The sequence below is a fragment of the Trematosphaeria pertusa genome (assembly GCF_010094035.1).
Source record: "Trematosphaeria pertusa strain CBS 122368 unplaced genomic scaffold BU26scaffold_8, whole genome shotgun sequence".
In the NCBI taxonomy this organism is placed as follows: Eukaryota; Fungi; Ascomycota; class Dothideomycetes; order Pleosporales; family Trematosphaeriaceae; genus Trematosphaeria; species Trematosphaeria pertusa.
Genome location: NW_022987219.1, coordinates 572665 through 586481, shown reverse-complemented (window position 1 = coordinate 586481; position 13817 = coordinate 572665). Strand labels below are relative to the sequence as shown.

The 13817-nt window shown below is 55.9% G+C and overlaps 4 protein-coding genes across 4 annotated transcripts; all 4 read left to right on the top strand.

Annotated features, from left to right (window-relative positions):
* The first annotated feature begins 7 nt into the window (after window positions 1-7).
* BU26DRAFT_325498 (fructose-1,6-bisphosphatase) lies at window positions 8-1560 on the top strand. Its single transcript, XM_033822115.1, has 4 exons — window positions 8-302; window positions 362-434; window positions 488-1196; window positions 1249-1560. Exons 1-4 carry the CDS (start codon window positions 175-177, stop codon window positions 1389-1391), a joined length of 1053 nt encoding a protein of 350 aa, XP_033683006.1. The 5' UTR covers window positions 8-174; the 3' UTR covers window positions 1392-1560.
* Window positions 1561-2839: 1279 nt separating this feature from the next.
* BU26DRAFT_428422 (uncharacterized protein) lies at window positions 2840-7055 on the top strand (the record flags this gene model as incomplete). The annotated part of the gene is made up of 3 exons (XM_033823783.1): window positions 2840-3281; window positions 3396-3846; window positions 3893-7055. The coding sequence occupies 3 exons, from the start codon at window positions 2840-2842 to the stop codon at window positions 7053-7055; spliced, it is 4056 nt and encodes a 1351-aa protein (XP_033683005.1).
* Window positions 7056-8062: 1007 nt separating this feature from the next.
* Window positions 8063-10370, top strand: BU26DRAFT_565419 (Polyadenylate-binding protein, cytoplasmic and nuclear; the record flags this gene model as incomplete). Its single annotated transcript, XM_033833396.1, has 2 exons — window positions 8063-10188; window positions 10238-10370. The coding sequence occupies 2 exons, from the start codon at window positions 8063-8065 to the stop codon at window positions 10368-10370; spliced, it is 2259 nt and encodes a 752-aa protein (XP_033683004.1).
* On the top strand, window positions 10319-10790 carry BU26DRAFT_325460 (uncharacterized protein). Its single transcript, XM_033822114.1, has one exon. The coding sequence runs from the start codon at window positions 10445-10447 to the stop codon at window positions 10700-10702; it is 258 nt and encodes an 85-aa protein (XP_033683003.1). The 5' UTR covers window positions 10319-10444; the 3' UTR covers window positions 10703-10790.
* Window positions 10791-13817: the final 3027 nt, after the last annotated feature.

Here is a 13817-nt window from a genome sequence, read left to right as displayed (position 1 = left end):
ACAGCTCCTCCGCGTGTCCGATTCTAGCCACCTGCACCCATACCTTGGTCCATAATACAGCCGCGTCTCTTCTTCTGCAATTGTGACTTGCCACTACCCTCCTTGCTTCGTTATTCGCTTCTTTGAGCCTGCGTTGACACCCCTTTGAGCTTCATTCACGGTTGCATAGACACGATGAACGGCAACGCCAGCGGCGAGGCTGGAGCAGTGGGGAAGGAAGCAATCAATACTGAGATCGTCACCTTGACGCGCTTCCTCACAGAGGAGCAGGCAAAGCACAAGGAAGCCACAGGAGACTTCACGTACGTGCCATGCGCAATAGTAGAGAGATCGAGCAACAGCTAACCCGCAAGCTTCGCAGGCTATTGTGCCACGCCCTCCAGTTTGCCTTCAAGAGCATCGCATACTACATCCGACGGTCGACGTTGATCAATGTGCGTGCGACAAACCCTCTCTAGACGCAGTACAGATGGCTTACTGTGGATAGCTTACTGGCCTGGCGGGCGCCAGCAACGCGACTGGCGATGACCAAAAGAAGCTCGATGTAATCGGCAATGATTTCTTCATCTCTGCTATGCGCTCTTGTGCCCGCGTCCGGCTCCTCGTCTCCGAAGAAGAGGACGAATGCATCATCTTCAATGAGCACCCGAGCGCCCGATACGCCGTAGCCTGTGACCCGATCGACGGCTCTTCCAACCTCGACGCCGGTGTTTCTGTCGGAACCATCTTCTCTATATTCAAGCTTTCTGATGATGCGAAGGGCACAAAGGAGGATATCCTGAAGTCAGGAACGGAGATGGTAGCCTCGGGTTTCACCATGTACGGTGCATCGTCGCAGCTTGTCATCACGATGAAGGGCGGCCAGGTCAATGGCTTTACGCTGGATAACAACTTTGGCGAGTTCATCCTCACGCACCCGAACATGCGGATCCCGAAGACGCGGGCCATCTACTCGGTCAATGAGGGTAACAGCTTGTACTGGGAGGAGCCGGTCAAGGAGTACGTCAACAGCCTCAAGTACCCCAGCGAGGGCGGCAAGCCGTACAGCGCGCGATATATCGGGTCCATGGTGGCGGATGCGTACCGGACGTTGCTGTATGGTGGCATCTTTGCGTATCCGGCGGATAAGAAGAGTCCAAAGGGAAAGCTGCGGATCTTGTACGAGTGTGCGCCCATGGCCATGGTTTTTGAGAATGGTAGGTCTCGCTCTTCTGTACCGTGGAATCTCAGTTGCTAATTTAGTTCTAGCTGGTGGTCTCGCCGTCGACAGTCACATGCGCCGCATGCTGGAAGTCGTGCCCGAACACATCCACGACCGGAGCGGTATTTTCATGGGCAGCCAGGGCGAGGTCGAGAAGGTGATTGAGTTCCACAAGAAGCACCAGAAGTAGATCAATGTCGCACTCTCGGAGGATTCTATCAATAGGAGACAAGTGAGGACGTCCGCGAATTCTTAAGGCTTCGGATATAGGGCGCCGGGGTTGTCTATATTGTACGCTACCAAATATGAAACGGATACTCTGGATTCCGGACTACCTGGATGTGAGGGCGGGTAGGTCGATATGGCACGTAGAGTGCTATTAGTGTTGCTCTGATTCAGCATTGGCTGGATAGCTGCTCCTCATGGCGGCGGCGAACAGGACGTGAGATGAAGGTATGCAGGGCGCCAAGCTTCTCTGTTTCCCGGCACGTCTCGATCCTTCCGCCTGATTACCGGAATGCAATGCCATGTCTCAGTGTCCAGCCAGGTCGACACTTGAGGCGTCACCGATGATGAACGTGCGCGTTCCTCTCGGCTTACTCACGACGCGTCCCCGCTACCGATGTAAGCCCCGCGGTCTCGAATCTACTCCCTTCCCGCACCTCCAACAACAGCTATCATGCCTTAGTCGTGGTGATATCTTTGGAACTAACTCCACAGTCCAACACAGACTACCATCAGTCCACCACTGCGTGCGGAGTATTATTATTCATTCCAACCAACCGATCATTCCTCCCGCTGTTAGTCTCCCCACCCGGCGAAATAATTCGCGTGGTCCCATACAGTAGTTCCATTCGGCGATCTGCTATTTATATGCTGTGGGGTGTGCACACTATCGGCCCACTCCACCACCACCGCCTAGACAGTCTGGCTGCCCTCTTGGACTCGCCGCATCTGAGGGAATATAGTTTTCTTGTCGGCGACCGGGGATAACGCGAGTCACGAGTTGCGTTTGTAGATGAAAATGCGGCGGAAGTTTGTAGGCTGGCTGGGGTTTATATTGCGAGACAGCTGCACGCGGGGGCTCTGGCTGTTCGCGTCGGGTAGGGGAGCGCTGGAGCACCGAGCAGTACAGTAGTGGTATTCTTAGCCGCCGAGCTCCCAGATCAGGCCGGGGTGCTGCAGCGTGGCCCTGCCCGTCACTGCTTGGTCGCGCCCGTTATTCGCTGGCCCACCGCGCACTAAGGCACGCATCTCCAGACCTGCGGCGGAACAGGCTAGGCGGCCCTGAGGTCGCTGCCCCGGCCGTCAATCCTCCAGCCCGGATCAACTCCACGCTGGGCGAGCAGCAGCGAATCGACACTTTGTGCGCGCCCGTCTCGCCATCACTCCTGCAACTTTTCCTCTCCCGCGCCCACAGCATGAGCCGGGAACTGCAGCGCGCCCCGGCCCTCCTCGTTGCTTTTGCGGGTCCCGTGTGCCCCAGAAGGTGACAAACTATTTCCGCCGTGCACATCATCCGAGCCGTCACACCTCCAGGCCGCGACAGTGGATTCGTCGCGCCGGTCGCTGGAGCCGCTGGAGGCTTCGGCGTCAAGCCTTATCGTATCATAGTCTGCTCCCTCCCGAACCACGAGCATGTCTGAGCATGACTACGCCGTCCCGCGCTCTCCTCTCCCTTTCCCTCCGCCTCCTCCACCACCGCTAGCCCCGCCCTCGCCGCGCCCAGGCCAGACGCAGGCACAGCAGACGTCTCCGCTCAGGCGCATCGCTGTGCAACCTCCCATCATAACGACCGCCCTGGCATTGCCGCACGGAGGCTCCTATCTGCATGGCCAAACACCTGCGAGCGCGTCGACCTTAAGCGTGCCCTTCTCGCCCTACGCGCCCCCGCCCTCGTCGCCGTATACTGCCTCTCCGGTGCCCTCCTCCCCGATGGCAATGAGGCATACCCCCTCGGTCCCGTACAATCCTCAGCAATGGAGTCGCAGCGGGCCGGTGAGCGGGCAGTATGTCCCCCACTCGGCGACGCACACGCCGGTAGCAACGAGTCGGCCAGGTGATGTTACGGGAATGGAAGGTAATTGAGGCATTCTTTTTGCCCATCATGTTCTTTCGTCCCGACCGGGTTCAGATCTTCAATTGGCATAAATGCTGGCTCAATGGGATCCAAAGTAGACTAACTATCTTCCAGCAACGATGCCTTCCCCTCCCCCTCCCTACTCCCCAGGGCAGAACCAGAACATATCGCAGAACCTGGGTTCGTCGCCGCACATGTCCGGTGCTGCTTTCACCCCGAACCCACCTCCACCTCCCCCCCCGACCTCGCATCCAGCCGAATATGTCCCTTCCCCCTCGTCTAGGTCGAGACCGGTATCAGGTTTCCACAGTCGGCCGTCGTCCATTATCGCCCCTCCGAGCGCATCGAGCATAACGTCGAACCCTCAGTTTCCACCGCCGCCTCCTGGGAAACGTTCAACGTCGCGCGAGAAACTGGCTTCCAAGTTTAGTCTGTCATCGTTCCGGAACAGGAGCAATGAAAGTCCTGGGCCAAGCAATATTGAGGCGTTACGCATCTGCACGACCGAAGCCATCCAGCGTGCCCCAGCATCGCCGGGTATTGTTGGTCCGCGTGCTTCTCAGCAGTAGGTGTCCCGTATTCCGAGCATCTTCACAAGCTAATCTTTGTAGTTTCATGTCTTCTGCCTTTCAGGAGCGGCGATGGAGCCCAGAGACGCATTCGCCTGTCCGACCACCGGGCGCTCGGCGAGCCGCATCAACTGGGATGCTTGATTCAGAGTCTCGGACACCAGTCGACAACTCGCCGACTCCTGCGCAGGCTACTTGGGAGTCAGGCATGCCCTTGCCCCCTCCCCCTCCTGGTCCTCCTCCAACTGGTTCAAGATCTCAGAGCCTGGGACGTGGGATGGATGCAAATGCGAATCGACAGACCGTGATTCTGCCTGCCCCACCAACCCGTCGACCGGGCCAGCCCGCTTTGACCCCAATTCCTCCAACTCCCTTTGGTTGGGAAGAGGAGCAAGCACGCAATCGATCAAAATCTCCTGCTGCTCGAGGGCTCCAGATAGACACCAGCCCGCAAACCATTCAGGTGCCGGAGCAGTCCATTCATGCTGCAGAGGGTGAAAATGTCTCCATTGCGTCCGGACCAACTGCATCGACATCGCAGTCGAATAGTACCCTGTACCGCAATCCGCAGCGGGATGAGAGCGCTCGGGGAATCCGTGAACGTCGGAGCGAGAGTCGTGCCGCTCGTGAACGTGCTGAACCTAGCAACAACCCATGGGCTCAAGATATGGAGGCGGCTGCCACCAAGCCTGCAGATCTGGTTTTGGGAAGCCCGGAAGGTGGCCTTACAAGGCGTGGAGCGGTCACCAAGCACACGCCTCGCAGCGGTGGAGGAGTTATTCGCTCGCCTAGAAACGCGCTGCTCGCCGAAGAGCCTGGTTCTTCCACCTCTACTCCCCGCACCGACTCTTATCGAAGAGTTGCATCCGGCTCCGCCCCGACGCCGCCTTTCTCCCCAGGTACGGATAGTTTTGATCATCGTCACAGTCAGAAGCTTCCAACGTCATTTCCTCCTAAAGCTCTTCCTACTCCACCTATACGTCATCATGGCGAGGACCGTGGTTCAGCCCTGACTAACAGCTCAGGGGCCCGAGATCGATCGACATCGCAGACGTCTGCTCTCTCGGACTCTAGGCCCGAGCAATCCCTTTCTAGCACACCGAGACCGGCCGAACGTAATGTGTTTGCTCAAGCAGCGATAGAACGCCATCTTCAGTTCATCGAGAAAGAGGTGGCTGCTCAAACAGATCAGGACAAGTTAGAGCTTTTTGCCGAGTTCATCGTCGCTGAGTCAAGGCTGCGGCGAGACCGCTATTCCGCTGCTTTTGATTCTATGGCGGGCGATATTCTAGAACTGACGAGAGACTTGTGGCGGTCACATTCCAGCACCGGGCGAAGATCGACTACACCAGGTGGTCAAGGTGCTTCTGCTGACCCGAGTGGCAGAAGATCCCAGGCCTCTACTACTGGGGGGTCTCCCGATACCCGGTTCTCCAACTCCGTTCCCACTACCGCTGCCAGCCCTGCGTCTTCTGTAGCCAATTTTACCCCTCATACAGAGCCGGCCTCGCCTTCTAGCGCGACAAGTCAGAGGCCACGGGATGCGACTTGGAACAACTACCAGCCTGTCCTTTCACCCATTCCCAGCATGGCCATGAGCACAGTACCGGATGAAGAAGACTCGCGTGGTCGGTCGGCAAGTCGTTGGTGGGAAGCTAGCAATGATGGTGGATCTTCTGGTATCGGCAGCAGAAGGTTAGAACGGAGTAAGCGAGAGTCCAAGTACATGGGCTTGCCGAAGGAAGCCCGCGAGAGCTTGCAATGGGCGGGAGACGCGTCACCAGGATCCCGTGCTGGATCGAGCACCCAGCCAGCATATGGCCCTGATGAATACCCCGCGGAGAAGGTCGGGCTTCACGAGGAAACGCCAACAAAGCAACCACAAGCCTATTATCCTAGCTCTGCCAGCACGACATCGGACCCGCGCAAATTAGACGTTTCCAGGCTTGTGACCCTACCACCTGCTTACCCGCGGCATTACCCCGCTGTGAACAACAACCATCCCGACCTGGCTTCAATACGTAGCAACCTACGTAACTTGTCGGACCTAGAGGAAGTCAAGACGACAAAGGATCGATTCCATGCGAAGACGAATACAAGGAAAGAGCAAGAAAGCACATGCTTGTCAGATCGCAGGGCGCAGCTCCGCTTCAATATACAGGACAATGTACGAAATGGTGTCATGTCTTACGCAGATGCCGCGAAGGCGGATGCAGACTTTGAGACTCGCGAACAGCAACGGGCGCAGGAACTTGTCCAAAACATCTTCGATACTTTCCAAACGGAGGTCGCCAACCCTCTACACGCCCTGTTTTGTGAACGCATCACGAAGATCTCTGCTTCGATTGAGCACCTCAAGGGGCGTCTCTGCCAGGATGCGCAGGAGCTCAACCCCAATCAGACACAAGAGGAGGGTGATGAGCAGCCGGAGTTATTGGAGATGCTGACTCTACTGAAGTGGCTATTCGAAGCCCGCGAACAGCTACACAAAGAGATGTTCGAGCTGGAGGACGAACGCAACGACCTGTACAAAGACATTATTGTCTTGCCCTACGTCCAGACAAAGAACGACCAAAAGGTCAAAGAAGCTATCGCTTTCTTCCGCCGCGACGCTCAAGACAGGAAGGTCACATGGGAGAAGGAGATCCTAAAGCGATACGAGGACTTCATGAACGTCATCGAGCAAAACGTCAGCCGGGGCGTGGAGGCACAGCTGTCGGCATTCTGGGACATTGCGCCTGGTCTGCTCACCGTTGTGCAAAAAGTACCTCAACAGCTGCGTGGCTTCGACGTATTGATTCCGCCGCAAGAGTATGAGGAGAACCCGTCCTACCACGACTTTCCGATGCAGTACCTTTACACCCTTCTTGCGCATGCAGGACGCTCGGCATACCAGTTCATCGAATCGCAGACAAACTTACTCTGCCTCCTGCATGAAGTCAAGACTGGCGTTATGACTGCTGGTTCACGACTGCTAGAGACCCAACGGATCCTCGAGGGCGAAGACATGGAGAGCGTTGATCACGAAATGAAGGCTATCAGGCAGGATGAAGAGCGGAGGCTGACCGACGATCTCAAAGAAAAGGTCGGTCTCGTAGAGTGCCAGTGGGATGAAGCGCTCGGCAACGGACTGTATGAGTGCAAGACGAGGGTGGAGAAGTTCCTGGTGGAGCAGGGTGGATGGGACGACAGCCTGAAGGAATGACCGTCTTGAGCGCATAAGGAGTTAGCATTGGGATCAGCATGGTTTGCATGGTTTGCATTTTCCCGCGTTTGAGCACAGATACCCATTTTTAATCTTTTGGGAAAGATGGTTGAAACTGTTTGGATACGTAGACGAATGAGAAATGCCTGGGTTTGGTGGCGGTTGCCGTCGCTGCGATGATATTCTACGCTGCTTTGTCGAGTGAGGTTGACGAATGTCGAGATGCTTCTATGTTTAGAGAGATGCCCTTTCTCGAGGTGAAGGCATCCGCGTGTCGCACCTGCTACATCTCTCTCCAGATCTCAGATGGACTCGCCGGCGCGAGATCTGGGCAGTCGCGATGCGGGCGAGGCCGCTTTCTAGGACTCGAAGCACTCCTTCGAACGACGCTGCCTAGCAAAATTGAACCAGCGGTCATCACACAATGTAGTGTTTGACGCCACTGCCTCTGTTCGCCCCTTTGACTGCCTTTCGCTCAGCACAGGGAAGCCTCCTTCATTCACCGACCGCCCCAAGCGAGCTTAGCGTGGTGGCGCACAGACCCTCTCAGAAATCTTCCACGCAGCCTTTAAGGACCTGCCCTCCGCCATATCCTCAACCCCAAACGCTCAACACCAACTACACCCACCAGCTTCTCCCCGCCCCGGTTCCTCTGGGACCATCTCATAACAGAAAAGCCACAAAAAAATCCAGAAAACAACAAAAAAATCCGTCCGGACGACCCCCGCTAACCCACCCGTCAACCTTCCCAGTCGCTTGCTCCCCCCAGCAACCTCCCTCCTTCAATCTCCCGCTCCGCGAGTAGAAGGGATCCAGCGCGCCTGCCTGTTCGTTCTCTTGGACACTATCCACTCTGTTATATACAGCACCTATCTTCGCCGCAACTTGTTAGTAGCCCCAGGTGAGCCCCCAAACTTTTTTCGAAGCGAGCGCGCCTGCCCGCTGCAACCCTGCTCCTGCCCACAAAATTTTGACCGCTCGACTGACACTCCCGTAAGATAAACAAGATGTCTTCTGAAGTCGCCAACTCCGCCTCTCCCGTCCAGGACGGCGCTCCTGACGCCGCCAACGGCACCACCATCAACACCAATGTTGGCGCTGCCCAGGGCGACGTCGCGACCCCCGCCTCTGCCACCCAGGCCCATCCCAACTCCGCGTCGCTCTACGTCGGCGAGCTCGACCCCTCCGTCACCGAGGCCATGCTCTTCGAGCTGTTCTCCTCCATCGGCCAGGTTGCCTCGATTCGTGTCTGCCGCGATGCCGTCACCCGCCGCTCGCTCGGATACGCCTATGTTAACTACAACAGCTCGGAGGATGGCGAGAAGGCACTCGAGGAGCTCAACTATACTGTCATCAAGGGCAAGCCGTGCCGCATCATGTGGTCCCAGCGCGACCCGGCCCTGCGCAAGACCGGCCAGGGCAACGTCTTCATCAAGAACCTGGATCACGCCATTGACAACAAGGCCTTGCACGACACCTTCGCCGCTTTTGGTAACATCTTGAGCTGCAAGGTCGCGCAGGATGAGATGGGAAACTCCAAGGGCTATGGCTTCGTCCACTACGAGACCGCTGAGGCTGCTAACAACGCCATCAAGCACGTCAATGGCATGCTGCTGAACGAGAAGAAGGTGTTCGTCGGCCACCACATCCCGAAGAAGGAGCGCATGAGCAAGTTCGAAGAGATGAAGGCGAACTTCACCAACATCTATGTCAAGAACGTCGATCTCGAGGCCACTGATGACGAGTTCCGCGACCTCTTCGAGAAGTTTGGTCAGATAACATCTGCCTCTCTCGCGCGCGACGATCAGGGCAAGAGCCGCGGCTTTGGTTTCGTCAACTATGTCAAGCACGATGATGCTGCCGCCGCTGTTGACGCTCTCAACGACTCCGATTTCCACGGGCAGAAGCTGTATGTCGGTCGTGCCCAGAAGAAGCATGAGCGTGAGGAGGAGCTACGCAAGCAGTACGAAGCCGCTCGCCTTGAGAAGCAGTCCAAGTATCAGGGCGTGAACCTCTACATCAAGAACCTCGACGACGACGTTGATGATGACAAGCTCCGCGAGATGTTCGCTCCCTTCGGCACCATCACCTCCGCCAAGGTCATGCGTGATGCCATGCCCGCCGACCACGCCGAGACCCTCACCGAAGAGAAGAAGGACGAGACGGAGGAAAATAAGGAGGGTGAAGAGGAGAAGAAGGAAGGCTCTGGCGATGAGAAGAAGGAAGAGAAGAAGGAGGGCGCCAAGGTCACCATCAAGGGCGAGAAGAAGATTCTTGGCAAGAGCAAGGGCTTCGGCTTCGTCTGCTTCAGCAATCCCGATGAGGCGACCAAGGCCGTCACCGAGATGAACCAGAAGATGATTGGCGGTAAGCCTCTGTACGTCGCCCTTGCCCAGCGCAAGGATGTTCGCAAGAACCAGCTCGAGGCTACCATCCAGGCCCGCAACCAGCTCCGGATGCAACAGCAACAGCAGCAGCAGTTCGGAGGTATTCCTCAGATGTTCATTGCTCCTGGCCAGCAGCCGATGATGTACCCTCCGGGCCGCGGACAGATGCCATTCGCTGGCGCCATTCCTGGTCAACAGGGCGGCCGTGGCGCTGGCTTCGCCGGCGGCATGCCCGGCCAACAAGGCGGACGTGGCGGCCCGAGTGCCCAGCAGATGCCCCCAATGTACATGCCGCCCGGTATGGCCCCAGGTGCATTCCCCGGTCCCTACATGAACCCGCAGTATCTGCAGCTGGCCCAGGCTGCTCAGCAGGCTGCCATGGGTGGTCGCGGTGCTGGCTCTCGCGGTCCGATGGCTCCTATTCCTGGCATGCCGGCACAGATGGCGGGCGTCCCTGGAATTCGCGGTGGACAGTCCTTCCCTCCGCAAGGCGGCGCTGGTCGCGGTGCCATGCCTCAAGGACGTCCCGGTCAGCCGCCCGTGGGAGCCTTCCCTCAAGGTAACCGCCCTGGCGTGCCTGTTCCTTCAGGCGTTGACATGACTGCCTTGAGCGCTGCTCCTGCTGGTCAACAGAAGCAGATGCTGGGTGAGGCCCTGTACCCCAAGATTCACGAGATGCAGCCCGAGTTGGCTGGTAAGATCACCGGTATGCTTCTGGAGATGGACAATGCCGAGTTGATCAACCTGTGAGAATCCACCTCGTCTCTTTTCAGTTATGCATGCTGACAATAACAGTACCACCGACGAGTCCGCTCTGCGTGCCAAGGTCGAGGAGGCTATGAATGTCTATGACGAATATGTCAAGAACAAAGAGGGTGAGGGCGAGAAAGATGCTTCCAAGGATGAGTCCAAAGAAGACAAGGCTTAAACTCTCACAGCTGGCGCGGAGTAGGACTCTCGTCCTGATCACCTCTGGCTCGGCTCCCTGATGATGACTGTTCGATGATCTCCCAACGGCGAACGGCGCACGGTTCACGGTGTTATCTCTTCCCCGGCGGATGGCTTCACGACCCCAAAAGTTTTTCTGCAGCTACTTCCAAATTGCGGCTTTTCCTCTTCACTCGATCCTCTCGTCTCGATCTCTTCAGTTCTCGGCGCCTGCGAGACAGCAACACTGGGAGACATCGAGATGATATGGATATCGGCTGGTCCCCGCGTTCCCCTTTCCCCCTTGACTGCTTACTCCTTAACTGGATGTGAGCGGCCATCACCCTTCTCCATCTTACCGAGTTGGGCCTTCACTTTCTTTATTCCTGCATGTACTATAGACGGTCCTTCGGTTTCTTCGGTCCACGGCAACCATGCTATGGGTGGGCTTTCCGACTGACAACAGCAGCGGCGGCGGCGGGTGGTGGGTTTTGCACAGCTTGATACCTCACAAGAGTGGCCTGAGGCCCCGTCGCATACGTTTGTGGATGGCAGTTTTGGTTTTCTTTTGGCAGAGAGTAATGGTGGCACGGGTATGGTGGATGAGTATCTTTTCCATATGTCGTGGTGTGGCAGACTGATGTCCAGGGGCTTTATGGATAGCTGACACTGTGGTGGACACGCGAAGTATGATGGATAACCTTTTGGGGCGATGTAGATGATAGTCGGAATAGAATTTCATAATCCCTATGCTTTGGGCCTTGTATGCTGCATATGTGTGTGGTCACTGTGGTGTCGTGATGGTAAGGATTAACATCGCTATGGAGGTCGCCACTGGACCTGCTTGGGAAGAGTGAGAGCGGCCGACCGGTAAGCCAGCGAGTAAGGTTCCCTCAGGCCCCCAGGTGTTCTCGCGCATATCGCGCTCTTGTGCCGCATAGTGAGCGTCCAGGGAGATGAAATGCTTGAGGTACATTTACTCTTGCTGATGCTAGTACTCCGCACGCGGAGCGTATAGAGGGTATGGAGAAGGTGAAGTTGGCAAGGACGAACCAAGGAATAGGGAGGGTCTATCTATACCGGGGCTGTTGGATGAATGCGTTGCGCCGGCCTGGGTGGGGGGCGAGGCGTGTGTGGATGGATGAGAAGAGGTATGCTGGTGGTGCTGGTAATGGTGCTGGTAGGGGTTTGGCTAGGATGATGTTTGGCTCTTGGGTTTTGCGATTCGCTCTAGTTGCTCCCCGTCGTTGTGATGGGATTCTTTCTTTCTTTCTTTTTCCTTGCTTGTTGTGGTTGGTGTGGTTGGGGTGTTGTTTGGGGTTTTTTTTGGGAGGGAGGAATGAGGGAGGGAGTGGTGAGGTGGGGTGGGGTGTAGTGTGATGGTTCGTTGTTTGTTGTTTGGTGTGATGTTAGAAGGACGGCGGGCATGTGTGGGTGGGTGTAAGGTAAGGGGACAAGAATGCAGAGAGGGGGGCGGTTGTGGAATCATTGGTATTGGGATGGCTGCCGGGTATCTTTCTGTTGTCGGGAAGGGTGGGCACGCTTTTCTTAGGGGTTGAGCGTGGTGGGCTGTTCTGAGTTGTTTTTTTAGTTTGGGGAACATTGTTTATGGCTGCGGCTTCTTGCGTAGGGCCTTCTGCCGCTATTTTCTAGTACATAGAGCTCCCTTTCTCCCTTTCTCGCTAGCAGGTTTTGCTGCTGGAGAGATGGCGAACTAGCCTAGCTCGTCTTGGACGGATACGAGATGCTCTACACGCTTCGGGGAAAGGAGCTTTTCTTGGAGGGGTTGGTTTTCTAGCGGTGAGTTTACGTCTCGACTTGGATAGCTATGGCGAGATACTAAAGAGGGGAGGGTAGGCTACTCGCCCCACGCAGGGGAGTAGTGGTGTTTCTGGAAAGGTGCGTAAAGATTTACTCGGTGAAGCGGAAGGAGCTTGGGGCCTGGATATGAACGGTTTATGTTATTATGGGCAGGCGAGGGTGTGCGGGGAAGTGTTTGTGAGTATTGCGGCCTTGTAGCCGCTGATTGAAGTGCTTTTAGAACCGTGTGACAATGGTGGTAGTGATGCACCTACGTCGGATGTCCAAAGGTAGAGGACTCTGCTCTCACGTATCTCGATGAGCAACAGTGATGTGGGTGGTTGTGAGAGGAAAGGTACGTCTTGAAAATGAAGAAGTGAAGCATGAAAGCGCGATCGAGCAGAGTCCTGGCGAACTCCCTGCCATGAAATTCTTGCCCAAAGCTGGGTAATGCAGAGACATCGGGACCGGGCTAATGGCAGTACCCTGGCTGTTTCTCATGAACCACTGCTCCCTGGTGCAGAATTTGGTGTCATGGTTCGAAATGCACAAGCTGATGACATTTCGACGTGGCAGGAAGTGAAGCCAATGGTCCCTGTTTGACGTTGGGTCACAGTCTTGTTGTCACCGGCGATTTCGGAGAGACTGGAGTGACAAACCCGATAAGCTGCATGTATTTTGGGCGGAATGGCCCACGTGGGTGACGTGAGAAAGTGGAGGCATGAGTTTCGCGTATGACCCTGCAGGTACAAATGATATGAAGCAAGAAGGTTGCAAGCTTGGACTTCCGACTGAAGGATCGTAAGGGACCTAGAGAAGGGGGAAGATCGCATGATGGCGATGGAAACATAGTGTTTGGTAGTATCCTGGGGCGGGTGTGTTGGCCTATAGTAAACGGAGAAGCCTAAGGGGCTGAACTTGCGGGGTAACTAGCTTCCGTACATGCTGACGGCGTCATGTGAAGTCGAGAAGGGAGACCCTGAAACGGAATATGCGGCGGCCGGTTATGTACACCTCGAAGGTATCCAAAGATGAGGCTCCGAGGAAGTGTCGGGACAGAAAGTACCGCGCATGGATGTGTTTAATATTAGGTTTCGAGGACGTGACCAGCGCTTGAGTGTCAGCCACAGTACTACATCGTCACCTTAGTCCCGCGCGAAAGACCGTTTATGGAGCGGTTCTTGTGGACTGGCGAAGGAAAAGCTCCTATCGATAAGGTAGTTGTGGGACTCTAAAAATACTTAGCGAGGTTAGCGCTTTCCCCTTTTAGGACTGGCGGCGTTTCATTCCAAACCTCCGCGCTAATCCAAACATCAACACCACCGCTCTCACGAGCCTCAACGCCTCCTTAATGCCTTCGCGGCTGCCTAGACGAGGAGAACAATCTTTTTATTTGCTGTAGCGCATACTAACAGCCTTCATCCGAATCTCTAACAGAATGATGGCATTCTGGTGTTGGTTTTGCCTCACATCACTAGCCGCCTCTGACTGTGCCACAGGCGTCATCATTCTTCCGATGCAACGATGGGGCCAACGACTAATTATACACAAATAGGGTGTTTTATGGCGTCCTCCAGCGGCTATAACCAACACCAAAAATGGACGATCCCATGATCAGGCGCTTATACAGTCATTCTGTAGGGCTACA